This window comes from Coregonus clupeaformis, chromosome 21 (assembly GCF_020615455.1).
Source record: "Coregonus clupeaformis isolate EN_2021a chromosome 21, ASM2061545v1, whole genome shotgun sequence".
In the NCBI taxonomy this organism is placed as follows: domain Eukaryota; kingdom Metazoa; phylum Chordata; class Actinopteri; order Salmoniformes; family Salmonidae; genus Coregonus; species Coregonus clupeaformis.
In genome coordinates, this window is record NC_059212.1 from 21,145,827 (window position 1) to 21,167,648 (window position 21,822).

At 43.3% G+C, this 21,822-nt stretch overlaps 1 protein-coding gene across 1 annotated transcript; it reads left to right on the top strand.

Moving 5' to 3' along the window:
- The first annotated feature begins 200 nt into the window (after nt 1-200).
- LOC121535066 (solute carrier family 25 member 36-A) lies at nt 201-21,490 on the top strand. Its single transcript, XM_041841763.2, has 7 exons — nt 201-634; nt 4,081-4,245; nt 9,845-9,922; nt 12,840-12,940; nt 19,295-19,361; nt 19,702-19,994; nt 20,444-21,490. The coding sequence occupies exons 1-7, from the start codon at nt 594-596 to the stop codon at nt 20,635-20,637; spliced, it is 939 nt and encodes a 312-aa protein (XP_041697697.1). The 5' UTR covers nt 201-593; the 3' UTR covers nt 20,638-21,490.
- The last annotated feature ends 332 nt before the right edge of the window (nt 21,491-21,822 follow it).

Below are 21,822 nucleotides of genomic sequence, written 5' to 3' on the forward strand. Positions count from 1 at the left end.
ACCCGTAAAGACCTAAAACTGCCCCGTTTTATGGGGTGCTCCAGCTGATTATGTGAAAGATTTTATAAATGTTTCGTGTGAAAAATGCGTGATCCGGCGGAGACAAAGTGACGTATTAAGGCAAACTGGCCAATAGCGGACTCTGTTTTGCAGCCTTTTTTTAATCATTCTACAGTAGCTAAACACTATGACCTATCGCCCCTCATTGCAGCCGTGAACAGATGAGAAATGAAAGCGGTGGTGACTGTAGCAAATACCGATTGATAGAAGCGAGAATACGTTTAAAAAAATCTTCCTTTTGAATTCCTCTTCTTTTGTAGTATAACGATCTATAAATTGAAATAAGGTCTGTTCAAAGAGGGGATTACTCGAAACTAAGAGAAGGGTTTGTTTAGCTCGCAAATTGACTAGCCGTCTAGCTAACATTAGCTACGGCAATCTGAATCACACATACTGATTTATAATCGACGTCGCTGATTTATCGAAGTGCGCATATCGTCTTCGACATCGGGGTGGTCGACCGTTCGCCATTCAATCCTGTCTTCCTCCTTGACGCAGTCCAAAGAGTGTACTGGTTCAGAGAATGCTAAAGAATGAGTCAAAGGGATACCTTGGTTCATTTGTTTGCCGGAGGGTGAGTAGCTATTATTTGCTATGAATAACGTTAGCTAGTCGACATGACATTTCCTGACTGACTTTTACAGTCAAAATTAGCTTGCATGGCTATCTTGGCGAAAATAAGACCCATTTATTTCCCCATTGCCATTTTTCAAGGCGCGCGTGCATGTTACATTAGCAGCTGCACTACCCGACCCATCCTCAGGCAGCAGCTAGCCAGTTGCAGCATCAAAGTAGGCTACCACGGTCGAGCAAGCTAGGCGCTGGCCACTACTATTGTAGCCTAGTTTCAACACATCAAAGATATTTGCAGTAGTTCCAGATGTTGACGTTTATCACAAAATACATTATTTAATTCGACAGAAAACAGGTTGACACCCACGCATCACACTCCAGTGTTGTTGGTTTGCTCTCCGACAGATGAGTATGCTCGTGAATGAAATATCCATGACGCACGAGCCTTTGTTGTTCTCGTGCAGCCGTTGACCGAGTAGTGATGGCTATGTCGCCGAATATCATAATTACATTTCTGGACACATATCTTTTTTTTGCGTTTTCATACTCCGACAAACCTTATAAAACGCACATTTGTAAAGATGGGGAAGATGCCCTGGCCTATGCAATGCATACTCTGTAACAACTACTACAACACCATTCTATAGACTGGATAAAAAGGTCAGGTCAAAACACGGGTGTAATCGTTATTCCGAACAGGAATAATGATTGCACTATAATGATTACATTATTCCAAACAGTTGGAACGTTTTACAACTAAAACGAGAGTTTCTATTGGACAAATTTAGGTAGGTCCATCCCCGTTTCGTTCCGTCTGCTTTCGTTTAAGAAAGTTTTGCCACAAAATTGTCGTAATGAATACGCCCCTAGCTAGGCTATATATTTGACTGACGCTTACACGATAGGCTATAAGTAAAACTCAACTCCACAATGTACTTCACATCAACGGAGTAGAGCAGCGACTAGTGTGGGCGGACTGGAGCTTCGACATTTATATATATATATATATAAATGATAGAAAAGTATGGATTTCAGCACCCCCAAAATAGCCCGCAATTACACTGCACGTTGTCCCGCTCTACGCTGTTGAAGTAAAATACATTGTGAAGTTGTTTTACTTGGCTAATGATAGGCTAGTTATGCATGTCAGTGGAAATATTGAGGAACAGTATTCTCTGTGCATTCTATTTCTAGGACGCACATGAAAAAAAAAAACACGTCTCGTTTGATTTGGGCTCAAGTCTCCCAGTGTTCATTACTTTTCATTCTCAATGTATAAAAGAAAACTGCAAGAAAGTCTCTGTTGTAACGTTATCAGGAGACTACCTGCGTGTTTCAGTTCATGTAGGCGTGTACATCATTGGTGTCATATGTGTCACACTTAATTTCTAGCTTTGCCACATTGTAATTTAGTAGACCTTCACATTCAATACATCTTGCCAACACATGGGAAGTTGGAAGGGTTAAAGGGCACCTGTCTGTAGCCTAGGAACCAACTGCTCCAAGTAAATTGAGATTGTAGATCTCACCAATATGCTTAGGGGCATTGAAACATGACCAGTTGGTTATTAGAGCCATTCTCGCAATTGGACACTAAATATGCCTACTTATCACGGAAAATCTAATTCTAGTATGGTTTTGGCACAAGTCTTTGGATAACACTTTCAAAGAAAGACAAGGTGATGATTGATTCCATTTCTTTCTTTTTAGCTTTGTTTTCCCCTTTTATATTGTTTTCTTTGTCAGTCAGCCTCTCCTTTTCTTTCAGGCGCTCTGTAAACTTTTAAAATGTCAGCTTGTAAGGCCTATCTTGTCAAACCAGAATATTTTATATCTCCTTCATTGACTATGAAAATTCAATTTTAGGGGCACAAGTTGTGACAAAGTTACTTCAGCGAGAAGCAAATAATTATTGTCCCCTTGATGTTTCTCACAACAGGGCTCAAGGCCTGTGTGCATGTTTCCTCTCACTGCCGGTTGTACACACACACACACAGGCCGCAGCATGGAACAGCCCTCTGAATCTAGACCAAAGGTCGCTCTTGCCTGTATGTGGGTTTGTCTGACTGAGACAGAGTGCTGCAGCAAAGGAATACACTCATACCATGCATGCTACTCACATTCGTTAAACCTAGCCTACAGAGGATATACTACGGTGACTATTTTCAGGAACCATTCCACTATAATTGTGCCTTGTAGTATGCATTCTACACAGCCCTGAGCCCATGTTGAGGTTCATTGACAAATATTATTTGAAAGCGGAGCTGGGAAAGCCTGTAACCTAGCAAACACAGAAGTCACAACACATGAATTGTAACCCACCTAGCTCAGGGGGGCCAGACAAACCATGTCAAGGCGTTACAGGAAAAAGGGCCACCACCTCAGTTTACACATCGTCACAGACAAGTTAGTCCAGTTCAAAGTCTCCCAGGCAGTGGGTTGGCCCAGGCCATTATCTATTTACAGTTGCACGTTTTATGTTCAACTCAAGCTGAATGTGTATCAATATGCTGAACCTGATCCAGCTGCTGCTAGCATTGAAAATCAACTGGTTGTTTCCAGAAATACCAAGTCTCGATATGGTTGTCTTACTCTACTTCTCAAGAGCATTGTTGGCCCCAATACAATCAAAGTTGAACTATCCACAATTCACTTCAGGAGATTTTATGCCCATCTTAGTATCACAATTTGAAAAGCTTCAAAAAGTTTTAAAATCACAAGCAACAAACTAGAATATAGCTGTTTGTTTGGTAGCACTTTATATTACAGCACAGAATACAGTGGGTAGGCCTATAACATGGTAATACAGTGGTTAGGCTTATAACATGGTAATACAGTGGTTAGGCCTATAACATGGTAATACAGTGGTTAGGCCTATAACATGGTAATACAGTGGTTAGGCCTATAACATGGTAATACAGTGGGTAGGCCTATAACATGGTAATACAGTGGGTAGGCCTATAACATGGTAATACAGTGGGTGGGCTTATAGCATGGTAATACAGTGGGTAGGCCTATAACATGGTAATACAGTGTTTAGGCCTATAACATGGTAATACAGTGGGTAGGCCTATAACATGGTAATACAGTGGGTAGGCCTATAACATGGTAATACAGTGGGTGGTTTCATGTTGTTAGGCCTATAACATGGTAATACAGTGTTTAGGCCTATAACATGGTAATACAGTGGGTAGGCCTATAACATGGTAATACAGTGGGTAGGCCTATAACATGGTAATACAGTGGGTAGGCCTATAACATGGTAATACAGTGGGTAGGCCTATAACATGGTAATACAGTGGGTAGGCCTATAACATGGTAATACAGTGGGTAGGCCTATAACATGGTAAAAAGGAAAGTTTTGCACAGTATTTACTGTACTTTTGTCTATTCTGACCTGCCCATCTTCCTCCTCTCTCTCTGTCTCTCCCTCCCCCCCCCGTCTAGGTGTGGGGGCACAGTGGGTGCTATTCTGACTTGTCCGCTGGAAGTAGTGAAGACCAGACTCCAGTCCTCTCATGTCACCTTCTACATCTCTGAGGTGCAGCTCAGCACAGTCAACGGGGCCAGTGTGGCCCGCATGGCCCCCCCGGGACCCTTGCACTGCCTCAAGTAAGTTCACCAACACACAGGGGTCACAGAGAATATCCAACACATTATGTATGTTTACAGGGTTTGGTGGGTCAGTTCTATTTTAAGTTCAGTTCAGTTCCAGACTATTCAGGTGATGAACTGAAATGTTTGCACTTACCACAGAGAATACACACTGTGTCTACTCAGTGAGGTTGTGGTCAACTCTATTTGAAGTTTAGTTCAGTTCCAGTCTATTCTTGGGATGAGTGGGTGTTTATGCACATTGCACAGACAAAAACCCTGTGGGTCGAATTCCGACCCAAAACATTCACGTGTAACCCAGATTTCTGATAAGCTCTGTTGACATTAGTGCAGGGTTTCAATGACAGTAAATGTTGGGGTCAATCTGATCTCTTATCAATTCAATGAATCAATGGAAATCATCCTATCCCTTGTACCAGCAACTGGCAAACCAACAGCAAACATTCCTGCATCATCAAACGATTGCCGACCCTCTCAGGACGAGTTTATATCTGGACGTTTCACTGTCAAGGCCACCTACAGTATCTCACCTGCCCTTTGATACCATGACCTAACACCCTATGACTCAAAGATGTGTTATGAGTTACTGTAGACGGGAGTGTTATCAGACAGAAATGTCTTTCAACTTTTCATTTTTCATGGTTACGGAGGGGTCGTCTTTTTATTGTCCACAAAGGTCGTTAATGAAAGAGTCTACTTTACCACGTTAAAAAAATGTTTTAAGCTAGGAGAGTCATTCCCTGCTTTCATCATACTATGTTATGACCGAATCTTCACTTGCATTCAGCATTTTGATTGTAGGAATATGGCTCTCCCACACTGGGTCCGACATTAACGATGGCCCGGGACCAGTAAAAACATGTCGGGCCAGTGTATCTTGTCAGTGTATTTTTGCATTCCAGTTCAACATTTACCTGCTCTGTCGCAGTCTACCATTGAAAACCATTGAAGACTACAGTCGTGCTTGTTGTATTTGAGCAATATATGATTGGCCGTTCATTCAAGCTCCACCACGCTCCCGCAGTCACAACTGCTCGAACACTCAAGTTGATGCGTTAATACAATGTAATTCTAAAGAATAGAGTAATGACTTACATTGCTAAATTATATTACACTGCTTTATAATACATATCATAACCAAATGTAGCATGTTAATAGCTGCATATAGAGAGAAAGGATGCCAACCTATACGACCTGCATGACCCCAATTCATTTTAAAACTACACCATGTCTGGGCCAGTAGAAATTCTGTTTGGATGAGTAGATTTATGGCCAACTGACCCGACCGGGCCAGTGAGAGAAAACATTTACAATGGACCCTGCCCACACACTAAACCACATAGCGGGAATAGCTTCTTGACATTATTTTTGTAAAACACATCTCAGATTGGGGGTTGTAGCCTTGCTTTCATCATTTCCGATAAGGCAGAAATATCCCTTATCATATTGGACAAGTACAAGGTGTTCCATCGCATACTTAAATCTGCCTCTCGCTCACTTGTAAAAATAGGAGAACAGAAGGGGGAGAGGCTTAGTGTGGATCTGTTTTGGTTTGCTCATACCAATAGCTGTTAACATGCCCTCACCTCAAATATTCCCCACCGAGGGGCCTGGAGGCACAACCTGTTTCACAACTGGCGTAGTGAAGGGAGCATACAGTAAGTGAGGGGGAATGGAGGCTTGAGCATATTACCTAAGTACACTGGGCCATAGACCTTGTAGTTGTATGGGCATACAGTGCATTCGGAAAGTATTCAGACCCCTTGACTTTTAACACATGTTGTTATGTTACAGCCTTATTCCAAAATGGATTACATTGTTTTCCCCCCCTCATCAATCTACACACAACCCCATAATGACAAAGCAAAAACATGTTTTTAGATTTTTTTGGGCATATTTATAAATAAAAGAAACTGAAATATCACATTTCCATAAGTATTCAGACCCTTTTACTCAGTACTTTGTTGAAGCACCTTTGGCAGCGATTACAGCCTCGATTCTTCTTGGGTATGACACTACAAGCTTGGCACAACTGTATTTGGGGAGTTTCTCCCATTCTTCTCTGCAGAGTTGTATGGGCATATCTATTGAGATAGGCCTTTATCGGTCTTTACAAGGCCTGTTCACCAAATCTTGATCTCTCCAACCAAACATACTCCTTTTGGACATAATTAGGTGCCTCCAACGCCCTTTTTCAGTTAATACATGAAGTGTAAATTCCATCTTGATCGATGTAGCTATCTTCATCCGTGGCCTTATCACTATAAAAGCCACTTCATTAATGATATAAAAAGATTGTACCAATCAAGCCAGAAGCAATGGTTAACCAAGACAAGGACCAAGAGTACTGCTACATATACAACGATTGTGCTTTCCAGTGAAATTTCGATAAAGGCCCCTTTTTAAGGAAAGCTTTCATCAGGCTTTGGAAGGAGGTAGAGGGCTGCATTCCTGCGGGATGGCCACAGGACCTGCGGGTCCCGACAGAGATCATTGCGGCGCGGTCTGCATTTCTCATGCTGCGGTTGAGAGCGGGCGGTCAGACATACAACTTTGGGATGAAAATATTTATATTTTGGGGAAAAAGTCGTCTTCCTGATTTGTATGCGTTAGCCAAGGCCTACCTATTGTATTAAGCACATCTTTGTCGCATCATTCACACACTCTCAGATTTTGCTGCTTCAAGTTAAGGATCCTACCTCTCCTCTCCTAGTTTGGCATGCGAGATCAAGTGCACCTAGTACCTATATGTGGGTCTCAATGAAATACAGTAGGCTGCCTATGCATGGGCAGAGAATCACGTGGAAGTTATCTTTTCAAGGAAATTAAATATGATTAGATTCGTTTAGGACAGTGTCTGTAAATAAATATTGATAAAGAAGTGGAGGGCGCTCAACCAACGTGAGTCGAGGTGCAATCCAATTTTTAAAATCATAATTCAAAAGAAAAAGGCACAACTTGCGCATAGGTTAGGTTACTATGGTTAGCGAGCGTTACGCCTTTTCATTTTCAATAAATATTGATTACCCATTTATTTGTCTCTGCCTGCAAATCGTCTTCCTAAAAGGTAGGCTATATCCTATATGCAGAACGTAGCTCAAGAGAAAGTGCAAGTGTCCGCTGTCATCATTCTTGCTGCTTCAAGTTCAGTAGCCATATCTGCGAGATCAGGTGCGCATGTGGTCTCAGTTAAATAGAGTAGGCTATAGCCTATGCATGGACGGAGAAACACGGGGCAGTTATCTTTTCAAGGAAATGTACTTCCTAAATATGATTACGCTATAGTTTACTACATTGCCTAAAAATAAATATTGATCACCCATATTTGTCTCAGTCTGAATATATAAAACGTAGCTCAAGAGAAAGTGCAAGTCTCCAACTCTGCTCTCTTAAACCCCCCTAGAGTCGATTTCCGCGGCCCCGCTGAATTCTAATTAGCGTAATAAATAAAAAAAATCTGTCTGTTTAAGCTGGAGATTGCATTGGATGATTCTCAATCGACCGCATCCGCCGATGTTGCCCTTCCGCATCTGCGGTGAAAGCTGGCAGAGCTACAGAGGTGTTTGTCGGACCATGAGACATCACGAAAATTGGTCTTCTCACGAAAACATCTTTAGCGCCCGAACGGTTTGGCCCAAAAAAACATGATGACGCCTCTATTCGCTGATATATCCCAGTAATACCGATAGCTTAATCTAATGGGCCACGTGAACATTTCTGGTAATTTATCCTATTTCTACGGTTATTTTTGCGCATTTTGATATTGCCTATAGGGCACAAAATTGCTGGGACTATGGCTGGCATGTGAGCTCCGTCACATGGTTGGGTTCGGGACCAGTTCTTGTGGTAGCGGGTAGGAGTCCGACAGAAAGCCAGCGGGTGTGGGCGGGTTCAGTATGAAAAGCTGCGGGTGGGAGCGGGATGAATAAATCAGTCCCGCACAGACCTCTAGCTGGAGGCTTGGTTCCGTCTTATCACAGCTGCACTGTTCTTGGACCTGCTTCTCTCCCTTCTTTCCCTCAGTCAACATCCATGCTTCTGCCCTGGGGAAGTACTAGCTGAAACCCAACACCACCACTATGCAGCACAGGGAGAAAACAAACCTGCAGAAGTGGGTCACCAGTGTACGCAGCGCTGGCCAAATCCCATTTAGAACAGAGTAGATCTGTATGAGCTGAGTTCTGTGGCTGCGTAGATATGAGGGAAGATGCTGAAAGTCTTCTAGGACTGTATTCATAGTTGACTGTATTCATAGTTGACTGTATTCATAGGTGACTGAATTCATAGTTGAATCTAGATATAAAACTATTTCAAAGCAGTGAGTGTGTGCTATTTCGATGAATTAGGTTAATGGTGGAATAGCCTTGGCTTGAATTCAGGCTAAGGATGTAGGGAAGCAGTGATGTCAGCATATGGGGCAACATTTCGTCATGGCGCATTAAGAACACCTGCTCTTTCCATGACAGACTAACCAGGTGAATCCAGGTGAAAACTATGATCCCTTATCGATGTCACTTGTTAAATCCACTTCAATCAGTGTAGATGAAGGGGAGGAGACAGGTTAAAGAAGGATTTTAAAGAGACAGTTGAGACATGGGTTGTGTATGTGTGCCATTCAGAGGATGAATGGGCAAGGCAAAATATTTAAGTGCCTTTGAACGGGGCATGGTAGTAGGTGCCAGGCGCACCGGTTTGAGTGTGTCAAGAACTGCAATGCTGCTGGGTTTTTCACGCTCAACAGTTTCTTGTGCGTATCAAGAATGGTCCACCACCCATAGGACATCCAGCGAACTTGACAACTGTGGGAAGCATTGGAGTCAACATGGGGCAGCATCCCTGCATCCTGAGGGCAAAAGGGGGGGATACAGCTCAATATTAGGAAGGAAGGTGTTCTTAATGTTTTGTACACTCAGTGTTTAGGCTAATGACACTATAAACACAGCATGACCGCTATCATCAGCCATTTTCATAGAGCAGCTACTTGCACTGCGTGACCTTACAATGTCATACTCTCCATTGGAGGCCTGCTATCTAGCTTAACTGTTTGGCAAGCCGCCTAATGCTAGCTGAATGAGCCATATCGTTGCATGTGCCATGACCACGTTGACTCATTAGTTACAAACTGTCACATGCCACTCTCTTATCGCTCATCTCCGATTACACAAGTCACCTATCAGTTATCAGGTATGTTGCCCTGTAGTACATTTCCTCTCTCGATTTTAAATCCCCATGATGTCCCAATGTCACCCTCCCACATACGAATGCTGAAATACGTCATCTAATTGAATGCATCATAAGTTATATTGATCTGTTTTGACACTTTTTGTTTTTGTTTCCTTTGGTCCATTTTGCAATAACACACAGTATCAGGAAATGACCATAAATGCATTTGTTTATTACTATTAGTCACGAATAGAAGATTTTAGGCAAAGGCCGATGTTCTATGGTCATGGCAGGCTGATTATCCACATTGGCACTATCCCACGACTGGAGCACTATCTTGATATCAATATTTTCTTTTGTTTCATCATATCAATAATTAGCACTTGATTTAGCACTATGCTAACTAACATCACCCCTCTCTCTCCCTCTACAGGTTGATACTGGAGAAGGAGGGACCCCGCTCTCTCTTCAGAGGGCTGGGGCCCAACCTGGTGGGTGTGGCTCCTTCCAGGTATGGCCACACTTCCTGTGCAATAATTATCCTTCCTGTTGTGGCTTCTGCTACTATTTTCTGTCTTTCTGTGTAGGCTACTTCATGGAGCTTTTCTGTCTTTCTGTGTAGGCTACTTCATGGAGCTTTTTTTCTGGCAACCACAGATTTAAAAGGGGTGGCGAAGTAGATTTTATATTCTATTCAGCTATGAGACATTAGAGAGAATTCTGTTTGTCTTTGGTTTTCCATTATTTGACCTTGGCGAGACCTCTGTCAAAATCCCTTTTTTTAAACCACCGTCCACATCGGAGGACAAGATGATTACCACAATTTACGTTATTTTTCATAACATCATACAGAACATAATCTTTGTCCATGAAAAAAACAATACATGATTTCTACTGAATCCCAGTAAAATTCCACTCCCGCCCCGTCCTCATCTTCCACCTCCACCGGGGCATTATTAATTCTCCCTATTGGTAGAACCCAGACGGAAATGAGACCGTTCTAAGTGTGAGCCATATTACGCAACAGCAGCCTCCTGGGTCCAGTCTCTGTTAATCAGAGTCACTGTGAGCAGAGCAGCGGCCGTCCACTGGGGCTGCTGCTGGGTCATGTGACTGATTGTGTCGCTGCCATATCATCACAATGCAGCGATGCCATTGGCCCCCTCTGTTGTTGTGTGTTAATCTCCCCTTCCCTGGATGAGATGGCTCTCTGTCTCTGTTTACCTTACACTTAGTTTTTCTCTGTAAATGTCTCTTTTCTGCATTTATCGCTTCACCTCTCTGCATGTAGATTATCTCTCTCTCATTCTGTTTTTCTCACCCTCACTGTGGGGCGTTAAATGCCCAGTGATGGTCTGCCCTGTTTCCGGCTGTGTATTTTGTGTCTGTCTAGGCTGTGCCTGTGAGTATGCTGAGTCTCTGAATAGATTTTGTGTGTGTGTGTGTGTTTTCCCGTCCTCTGTGGAGTGAGCTGCTCTCCCTAGCTGTGGCGGCTGGCTGCCTCGTGACGTGCAGGGAAGAGAGGGGACATTATGTAAAGTCTGCCTCGACACTGCAGGGAAGGGAGACCAACAGCAGGGCCCACTAACCTGAGCACACACGCCTTTGCTAATACTGCAGGACACGAGAGAGGGAGGTAGTGAGAGAGTGAAAAGAGAAAGACTGACCTGAGCGCACACTGCCTTCGAAAATACTGTGGAGGAAAGAGAGCGAGAAATGCAAAGGGCGAGAAATCAATCATCCTCCATTAAGACAAACTGCAGGGTTCCTCAATGCTGCTGCACTGGGACGGAGCAAAAAAACCACAACTTTTCACCAACACCGCTCACCAGCGACTTGACACTAACCAGGCTTTACCTACAGTAACACAGCAGGAAACCTTATCTAACCGGGCTTTACCTACAGTAACACAGCAGGAAACCTTATCTAACCAGGCTTTACCTACAGTAACACAGCAGGAAACCTTATCTAACCGGGCTTTACCTACAGTAACACAGCAGGAAACCTTATCTAACCAGGCTTTACCTACAGTAACACAGCAGGAAACTTTATCTAACCGGGCTTTACCTACAGTAACACAGCAGGAAACCTTATCTAACTGGGCTTTACCTACAGTAACACAGCAGGAAACCTTATCTAACCGGGCTTTACCTACAGTAACATAGCAGGAAACCTTATCTAACCAGGCTTTACCTACAGTAACACAGCAGGAAACCTTATCTAACTGGGCTTTACCTACAGTAACACAGCAGGAAACCTTATCTAACCGGGCTTTACCTACAGTAACACAGCAGGAAACATTATCTAACCGGGCTTTACCTACAGTAACACAGCAGGAAACCTTATCTAACCAGGCTTTACCTACAGTAACACAGCAGGAAACCTTATCTAACCGGGCTTTACCTACAGTAACACAGCAGGAAACCTTATCTAACTGGGCTTTACCTACAGTAACACAGCAGGAAACCTTATCTAACTGGGCTTTACCTACAGTAACACAGCAGGAAACCTTATCTAACCAGACGGAGAAGTCAGTAACACAGCAGCTGTGTGCCCTGGATGTGGAACGGTACTGGCTGATATGTCTCCCCTTGGCAGCGGGCTGCAGAGTGCTACCGAGCTGAGCATCTTGTTGGCCATTTAGAGCATGGTTGAATGGTTGGCTGGTTGGCTGGGCAGTCAGAACACAGCACACACACAAGCTTTAAATCAGTCCATCACTAAGGTCGGCCATTACATAACACTCACACACACACACACGTGCGCCCAATCTCACATCTGCATGCACACACATGTACATGCACAGTGTACTCTCACTCTGACAAACGCACACTAAGGGCGAAGTGAGCGAGCCGAGCACAGGCGGGTCGTTGGTTTTAAATCCCCACAGCGGAAATGTCTACTTGAGTAATCCTGTGATTTGAGGTAAGTAGAGAGAGAGTAGGAGTTGCAAGGGCGATAAATCTCCAGCTAAAGCAGGGCATGTGATTTGGGTGCCTGGGTGGGGATGAGTTGTACATATGCATGCGTGTGCAGTGACCTTCAGATGGACACACTACGCAGGAACCCTCCTAATGGACCATTATTTATATAGGCCTAGATGGGGGGTTTAATGTGGGTTGGTGACATGGGGACACACAAAACTACCCAAATGAATGCAACTGGTTTCAGTGAAAATCGCTCATGTCATCAGTTCCAGGTCATTTACTCTGTGTCAATTTGGACAGAGGGGACGCTGCCTGTCATTTATACTGTGCTATTTTGCCCTAATCTCACAAGATGGAAACATGTTTTTTGTTTGCTATATTGGTATCGACTGTCATGACCCAAGAAAATATTATTTATCGGTAACGGGCCGCAGTTCCGATATTGTTATCGATTGATTCCCTGTATTCTTAGCTCACATCAATTCCCTCCTGTTTCCACAGAGCAATCTACTTTGCAGCTTACTCCACTGCCAAGGAGAAGCTGAACGGTGTGTTTGAGCCTGACTCGACGCAAGTCCACATGGTGTCTGCAGGCCTAGCAGGTAACAGTCGTTCCACAAACCCCCCCTCGGCTGTCTGTAACATCTTGTCAGTGCAGTTTCTACTGGTTGTTGCTGCATTCAAAGTTGACTTGTTTAGACAATTGATTTCAGCTACTTATTTTATTTTGACGGATTACATAGAAAGGTCAAGGGGATATTGTTTAGTTTTTATTTTAAAATATTTAGTTTTTGTTTAAAGTAACAGGAAACATATTTTTATTTGATAAAATGGATTATTCTTATTAAAAAAATAAAAAAATAACATTGTGTTATGGGGTGTATGGGGTTGCTGTTTCATTGGAAGATAATTCAATGTTTTATAAACATTGCTCTAGCCTATTTCCAGCCAAGGCTATGTGCTAGACATTGCCACTATATGGCTTACCTTGTTGTGGACATTTTCTAGCTTCCTGTGTGAGTGTTTTGAATATCAAGCACAGATGGTTTGTCCGAAAGCACAATTGAAGACTTTCAGGATCAAACGGTCTCTTGACAACTACAATAAACCACACTTTATATTTATAGTGACAGTGAAGAGGTTATGGCTTATTCTGCCCTTCAATATTGTAGTTCTTAAGTTAGATGTGAAAATAACCTTTTCATTTTTCTTTGTCAAAGCACTAACTAAGAAAATACAAAATGTGTGAAAAAGACAAAGCACACGGTTAACTATTGCATTTTGTACTAACTGCCTCTATTAATATATTGAACTGCTCTCTCTCAAGAGCTTTTACACTCGGCGAATAGAACCACTGACCCACGTAACTGCTTTGTCTTTGTCCTACCATGATATACAGCCAACATGGCAGAGGCTCAACACTTTACTACATACCACTACTTACCACTATAATACTTACCAGTAGCTAGCTGGCTGGTCCAGCAATTTGAAAAAAATAAACATCCTCAAAGTTTGGGTTGTGCTTTCTGTCCCACCCCTACTTCCCCCAGTTATTTTTCTCCTTTCCCCATTTCTTCATTTGTCGTCTCTTTTGAGGCTCTTCGGAGGATCCTAAATCGTGTTAACGTACCAGTTGGTTGCTAAACAGTGAGTGTGGCCCTTCACGCGCTGTCTGTGCTGTGTGTGTACAGTAGTAAAGGCCCCAGGGCGCAAACATGTCAGGGGCCTCACTGCGGGAGGTCTCCTCGCCTCGCGGCTACACGCCCACCGGACGTTGTTGGGCGGACGCCTCAGGTAGCACCCCATTTCCTTTCACTGGTATGACCATGATGCTAATGATGATGATGCTATTGATGCTAATAATGATGATGCTGATGCTAGTATAGGTCACGGCCAGCTGGTTTGCAGCTCTCGTATCTCCTATAACTTCTATGTGATTGCACAGTCTTGATACACTGCCCCCTTCCCCCATTTACCAGCCTGTTACCCCCCCCCCCCCACCACCACCACCACCACCACCATCACTGTAAAAAGTAAATGAACAACACACGCACTTTGATTTACGTTAGTCAGCAAATGAAGGGAAATGCTAACCTTGTCACTATTAGAGGTTTGAGTGTCCTTATTTGGCTTGTCCATTCAACATCATTACTCTTGAACAGCTACCACAGCAGATGTAGTTAATCTATGTAGTTCACGTGGTTAATTCATGTTCCGCTATGTACGTCCAACAGGAGCTATGCTCTACACTGTGCCTTAAATATGCCACCCATGTAACATACATGTACAGTGGGGTCCGAAATGATTGACACCCCTAAATATTCGTATAAATAAAGTAGTCAGAAGTTTAGTATTTGGTTCCATATTCCTAGCACGCAATGACTACAAGCTTGTGACTCTTCAAACTTGTTGGAAGCATTTGCAGTTTGTTTCGGTTGTGTTTCAGATTATTTTGCGACCAATAGAAATTAATGGTAAATAATGTATTGACTCACTTTTATTGTAAATAAGAATATAATATGTTTCTAAACACTTCTACATTAATGTGGATGCTACCATGATTACGGATAATCCTGAATGTATTGTGAATAATGATGAGTGAGAAAGTTAGAGGGTAAAGATCATACCCCCAAGACATGCTAACCTCGCTCCATTACCAATAACAGGTCATGTCTTGCAGGTATTCTTGAGTTGGCATATCACAAAACTGCTAATCAAAGATAAATAATAATAATCAGAGATAAATAAATCAGACCATCTAAGTTTGTCATTTATAGGCTATATTAATATATGCCATTCTTTATAAGCCAGCTTGACAAGGTTAGCATTTGAACCCTCTCTTGCACTTCTTGACCTTTTTATTATGACTCAGTGTTGACTTTGTCCCCTATTTTATTTGACCCCATTGCTGCTGTTTAGAATCAATAAAAGTGATTATGGTAATGATACAATGGTACACAAGGAATGGCACATGTAGCATCAGCTAAGAACATCATTTAAAGATACTATTTGATTCTTATTGTGTACCTTGCATGTGTATTTGTTATGTCCTGCACATCATTTGAATTATACCAGTGGGGTGATGTTCCGACAGACTTGCATTTTTCTCTTTTTTTCCCTAACCAAGAAAGACATACCTGACAGAACGACACGAGACGTCCTCTTGCATTTAAAACAGGTGTGGGTCGGGAAAGGTCACAGGGTCGGGGGGTTATAGAGGAGGGGAGGGGGGGGGGGGGAGATGGGGTGTGACCCCTTTCTCCTCTCCCACCTTAGTTGTTGGTTTAAAAAAAGGGTGGGTAAAAATGTGGGAGAGGGGAGGCTTAGGTGGATCTTACCTGTTTATATAAAAAGTGGGGGGTTGGGGGGATAGTGGGTTGGGAGAGATGGGAGTGACGCTTTTCCTCCTTTTTTACCTATTTAAAAAAACGGGGATTAGGTAGGATTGGTATTTCCTCTCCCATCTATGCATTTGTGGGTGGGTTGGTTGGTTGACTGCTGCCTGTGTGTGACTGTGGTACAGAAAAGCCTGTGTCTATTTTAGGGCTTTACTGTAGCTTTCACCCCTGCGTGAGGGGGGAGAGCCCCAGCCACCTCAGCCCCCCATATCTGCAGGCTTCTAGCTGCAGCTGTGAGGCGGAGTAGCTTTGCCCCTACTCTGTGAGTACACGCCATAGAAGCTATCTCTCTTCCTCTTCTTTTACTTCTTCTTCTTCCACAGACTTTTCATCCTCTTCACGCAGTTGCCTTAGGACTGTGTCCCTCGATACAGTAGAAGCTCTAGAGCGATACTGTACTGTAGAACTTGGTTTCTTGTTTAGAGAAAATGCTATCGTCCATTTTAGCACTTGGCGCAATGTAGTGATGTATATCTATGTTCATTTGCCAATGGCCATGTTTGAATTCTGTTGTTGTTTAGAGATTAAGTATCTCGACCACATCGGTACAAAGCATACGTGATGTGCCAGATTACTGTCTGTCTTTAAATATGCACACCTTATTATCACACTAGCATTACCTGCACCTTACACATTTGTCATATACCTGTATACCTTGTAATGTGTATGACATGACACTCACTTGTGAACTAACATAATGACTTGATGCATTATCAGGGGATTCATTGGTCTCTCTGATTGAAAACTAATTCAAATCCAAATTAGTATAAGCATCTTATTAATAACACTAAACTAATACATGTTTTGGTACCGCTTTATCACTAATATATATATATATATATATATATATATATATATATATATATATATACACACACACACACACACAGTGCATTCGGAAAGTATTCAGACCCCTTGACTTTTTCCACATTTTGTTATGTTACAGCCTTATTCTAAAATGGATAAAACATTTTTTTTTTAAATAAACCTCAATCTACACACAATACCCCATAATGACAAAGCGAAAACAGGTTTTTAGAATAAAAAACAGATACCTTATTTACATAAGTATTCAGACCCTTTGCTATGAGACTCGAAATTGAGCTCAGGTGCATCCTGTTTCCATTGATCATCCTTGAGATGTTTCTACAACTTGATTGGAGTCAACCTGTTGTAAATTCAATTGAATGGACATGATTTAGAAAGACCCACAGTTGACAGTGCATGTCAGAGCAAAAACCAAGCCATGAGCTCGAAGGAATTGTCCGTAGAGCTCCGAGACAGGATTGTGTCGAGGCATAGATCTGGGGAAGGGTACCAAGACATTTCTGCAGCATTGAAGGAACACAGTGGCCTCCATCATTCTTAAATAGAAGAAGTTTGGAACCACCAAGACTCTTCCTAGAGCTGGCCGCCCGGCCAAACTGAGCAATCGGGGGAGAAGGGCCTTGGTCAGGGAGGTGACCAAGAACCTGATGGTCACTTTGACAGAGCTCCAGAGTTCCTCTGTGGAGATAGGATAACCTTCCAGAAGGAGAACCATCTCTGCAGCACTCTACCAATCAGGCCTTTATGGTAGAGTGGCCAGACAGAAACCACTCCTTAGTAAAAGGCACATGACATTCCGCTTGGAGTTTGCCAAAAGGCACCTAAAGGACTCTCAGACCATGAGAAACAAGATTCTCTGGTTTGATGAAACCAAGATTGAACTCTTTGGCCTGAATGCCAAGCCTCACGTCTGGAGGAAACCTGGCACCATCTCTACGGTGAAGCATGGTGGTGGCAGCATCATGCTGTGGGGATGTTTTTCAGCGGCAGGGCCTAAGATGAAAACCTGCTCCAGAGCTCTCAGGACCTCAGACTGGGGTGAAGGTTCACCTTCCAACAGGACAACCCTAAGCACACAGCCAAGACAACGCAGGAGTGGCTTTGGGACAAGTCTCTGAATGTCCTTAAGTGGCCCAGCCAGAGCCCGCACATGAACCCGATCGAACATCTCTGGAGAGACCTGAAAATAGCTTTGCAGTGGCGCTCTCCATCCAACCTGACAGAGCTTGAGAGGATCTGCAGAGAATAATGGGAGAAACTCCCCAAATACAGGTGTGCCAAGCATGTAGCGTCATACCCAAGAAGACTCAAGGCTGTAATCGCTGCCAAAGGTGCTTCAACAAAGTACTGAGTAAAGGGTCTGAATACTTATATTAATGGGATATATCAGTAAAAAAAAAAATCTAAAATCCTGTTTTTGCTTTGTCATTATGGGGTATTGTGTGTAGATTGATGAGGGGGGGGGGGACTATTTAATCAATGTTATAATAAGGCTATAATGTATCAATGTGGAAAAAGTCAATGGGTCTGAATACTTTCCGAATGCACTGTATGTATATATGCACGCACGCACGCCAAGTTCCCCTGGGAAATACCACTTGACCTCCTCTACTCAGCGATATTCAGTTATTCCTCATGTCCTCTTGAATAATTCAAGAATGCCAGACTCCATTTTGTTTCCTCATGGTCCGTGGCAGCCAATGAGGCCTTCAGCTGAGGCTCAGACCATGACGACACTGCACAATTACTTGCTATTTATATGTAGGCCTGCTGTAGGGCTGAGCTCTCCCCATCTGGGAGCTAGCTACTATTGTTCACATTAAATTTACTCAATTCATTGACTCATTTATACAGTAGTCTTTTATCAGGCACTCTTAACCAGAGTGAATAATAATACTATTAATTAAGGGGGCTGAACAATAGCATAGCACTATGTTATATCTTATATTTCTATAGTGCCTGGTGTGTACATGAGATTCAGGCCCACCTTGTTTATAAATACTTAGGAATAGTATTTATGATTAAGTATAGCCACATCTTAGATATATTTATTACAACTTCTAGATATGATAATGAGGAACGTTAGATACTTGGACTAGGCTACATCTTTAAGCTGAGTTTTTGCCCGTGCTGTAATACAATCTTGATGAGGAATCTAATCAGTCCATATAATAGTTATTCAATTCCTGTGAAGGACAAACAGTCTGCCCTAATCAAAGGTAATCAAGTTCATTTTTATATCATCTCTGGCCTGATTCCGGAATACCAGAGAAAAAGGAAAGGTTTTACGAGATTGCCAATACGTAAATAAACAGCTCATAAACACAGCTTGAAGATGTCAACAATGCTTTCAGACACTGCAGCCAGTTGAGAAGGAGAGTAGCTTTATATAGAATTCACTGGGGTTGTATTTCACAAACGCAGGATCGATAGACTGGCCAGCACTCATTTCTAACTCTTACTTTTCTAGTTCATTAAGCCAGCTGAAGTTGAATGTCATTTGGTTGGGTTACTGCGAGTATTGAGTCCGTAATATCATTCCCTATATTCAAGTTTTTCTTTCTTCATCATCCAGGAAATAAAGAGTTATTGTTAGCTGGCTAACTCCTTGGTGGTGCTTTGTGAAATACCCCCCCAAAACGTAGGCCAATATATATCTTTGTCCTTGGATAGGCTGTCTTTCACACCGTGTCACTCTCCCCGTCTGAACCTCTGAACTCTTCTTCCCAGGGTTCACTGCTATCACTGCGACCAATCCCATCTGGCTTATAAAGACCCGGTTGCAGCTGGATGCCAGGTAAGCACTGAGCAGGGAGTCTGGATCTAGGCCATCAGCTGATTAAATTCCCTTAGCTTATGTTATTCCACAGCTGTTTCATATTTTACTGGTTCTCTAGCTATGTTATGGGTTGTTATGCTTATTTGACTAGTTTTATATTGCATTGACCCATGGTACTAGGGGAAAGGGTGTTATTTTGAGGAGTAGTGCATACACTTTATTGAATGTTGCAAATCCCTTTTCCATTATTACTTGCCAAATGTATCCCGTTAGCTATATGATCAAATATCCTTTTGCGTACCTTTTTTTGCCATGTTCAACTATTCATTTACCCACCCGCTACATGTTTTTACCACAGGAACCGTGGCGAGCGGCGCATGAATGCGTTTGAGTGCATGCGGCGGGTCTACCAGACGGAGGGCTGGCGGGGCTTCTACCGGGGTATGTCTGCCTCGTACGCCGGCATCTCCGAGACAGTCATCCACTTTGTCATCTACGAGAGCATCAAGCGCAAGCTGATGGAGTCCAAGGCCCAGGCCAGCATGGATCAGGACGAGGATGAGTCGGTGAAGGATGCCTCAGACTTTGTGGGTATGATGCTGGCAGCCGCCACGTCCAAGACCTGCGCCACCTCCATCGCCTACCCCCACGGTATGCACCTACACCTTCAATTTCTACTTATTATGTGACAGTAAAGAATACATCAAAAGAAAAGACATAATCAGAATACATTCGGTCCTAATTTATCTTAGTTTCTGTTTTATTAGTAACAAAAAATTGCATAGTCTACAAAATGGTCACTTTTGGTCTCAATTATTGATACACGATATATCAGCCATATCGTTATCGGCCGATATGATATCGCCAATAATAATACAAAAAGTTAAACCGAATCAGGGTCAACAATAAGTCACTTGGTTGTTGCTCCCATCTCACGGGGAGGAAAATGTTTTTTCTTCTTTTTCCATATCAGTATTGGTAACGTTCATCATGTTGAAGAAAATATCGGCTATCGTAGCCGTCCGGAATTTCCATACTATTGCATCCATGGTCTAAATGAGTCCCCTCTTCTCTCCTCCCTCTTGCCTCTTCCTTTGTAGAGGTGATCCGCACCCGGCTACGAGAGGAGGGCAGCAAGTACCGCTCCTTCTTCCAGACATTGTTGACAGTACCTAAGGAGGAGGGCTACCGTGCCCTGTACCGCGGTCTCACCACCCATCTGGTCCGCCAGATCCCCAACACTGCTATAATGATGTCCACCTATGAGATGGTGGTCTACCTGCTCCAACGCTAGCCCCTCCCCTTCCTGTCTGGAGAGGAGGTAGGAAGTGACTGACTTGGTTGGGGATATATAAGATGGAGACCAAAGGAAAACCGATACTGACCAGAACCAAGAAGAAAGAAGAAGAGCTCCCCCATTAATTCCCCACCAACAACCCCACCCCCCCTAAGCCTACAGGCCACCCCACAAGGGGGCGCTATGGTCTGGGATGATAGAGAAAGGATGGGGTGGGAGGAAGAGAGGGGGACGGAGAGAGACAGTTCGGTCAGTCCTTTACAGAGCCTGTCAAACAGTCTCTGAAGGAAAGACGGAAATCATTTTGTGGCCTTAAAGAGTTTAGTCTGTCTCTGTCTCTCTGTAGAATGAAACCAATCTGCTTTAGCCTGTATTGGAGATGACCATCTGAAAGGGGAATGCAAGAAAACAATCGATAAAAAACAGGTGTCATAATAACACTATAAACATTATAGAAAATGTTTATTGCAAAATGTTCCACAAGTAGATATATTTGATTGGATTAGCGCTTTTACCCTAGGATTTAGCTTGTAAGCCAGGGATGGGCAACTGGCGGCCAGCGGGCCCTCGGATCAATTTCCCCCTTATTTTATTTTTTTTGGGGGGGGGACTCAGTCGGGGTCTCAACTTACTGTTGCGAGTTAGAATAGCAAAATACCTGATAGTCACTCAATTAGCCTATCCATGTCATTAAAAAAATTTGATTGGTAGGTTAGTCGAACGGCAGGGGGGCCCCCATTGATTTTGGTAGTAAGTCTCACTCAGATAACATTTCTCTGGCCTCCCGAGTGGCGCAGCGGTCTAAGGCACTGCATCGCAGTGTTGCGGCGTCAATACAGCCTGTGGTTCGTGAGGGTTTGGCCGGGGGGCTTTACTTGGCTCATCGCGCTCTAGCGACTCCTTGTGGCAGGCCGGGCGCCTGCAGGCTGACTTCGGTCGTCAGTTGAACGGTGTTTCCTCCGACACATTGGTGCGGCTGGCTTCCGGGTTAAGCGAGTGGGTGTTAAGAAGCGCGGTTTGGCGGGTGATGTTTCGGAGGACGCATGACTCGACCTTCGCCTCTCCCGAGCCCGTTGGGGAGTTGCAGCAATGAGACAAGATCGTAATCATGAAATTGGAGAAAAAAAGGGGCTAAGAATTACAAAAACACTAACAAATAAATAAAATAACATTTCTCTACAC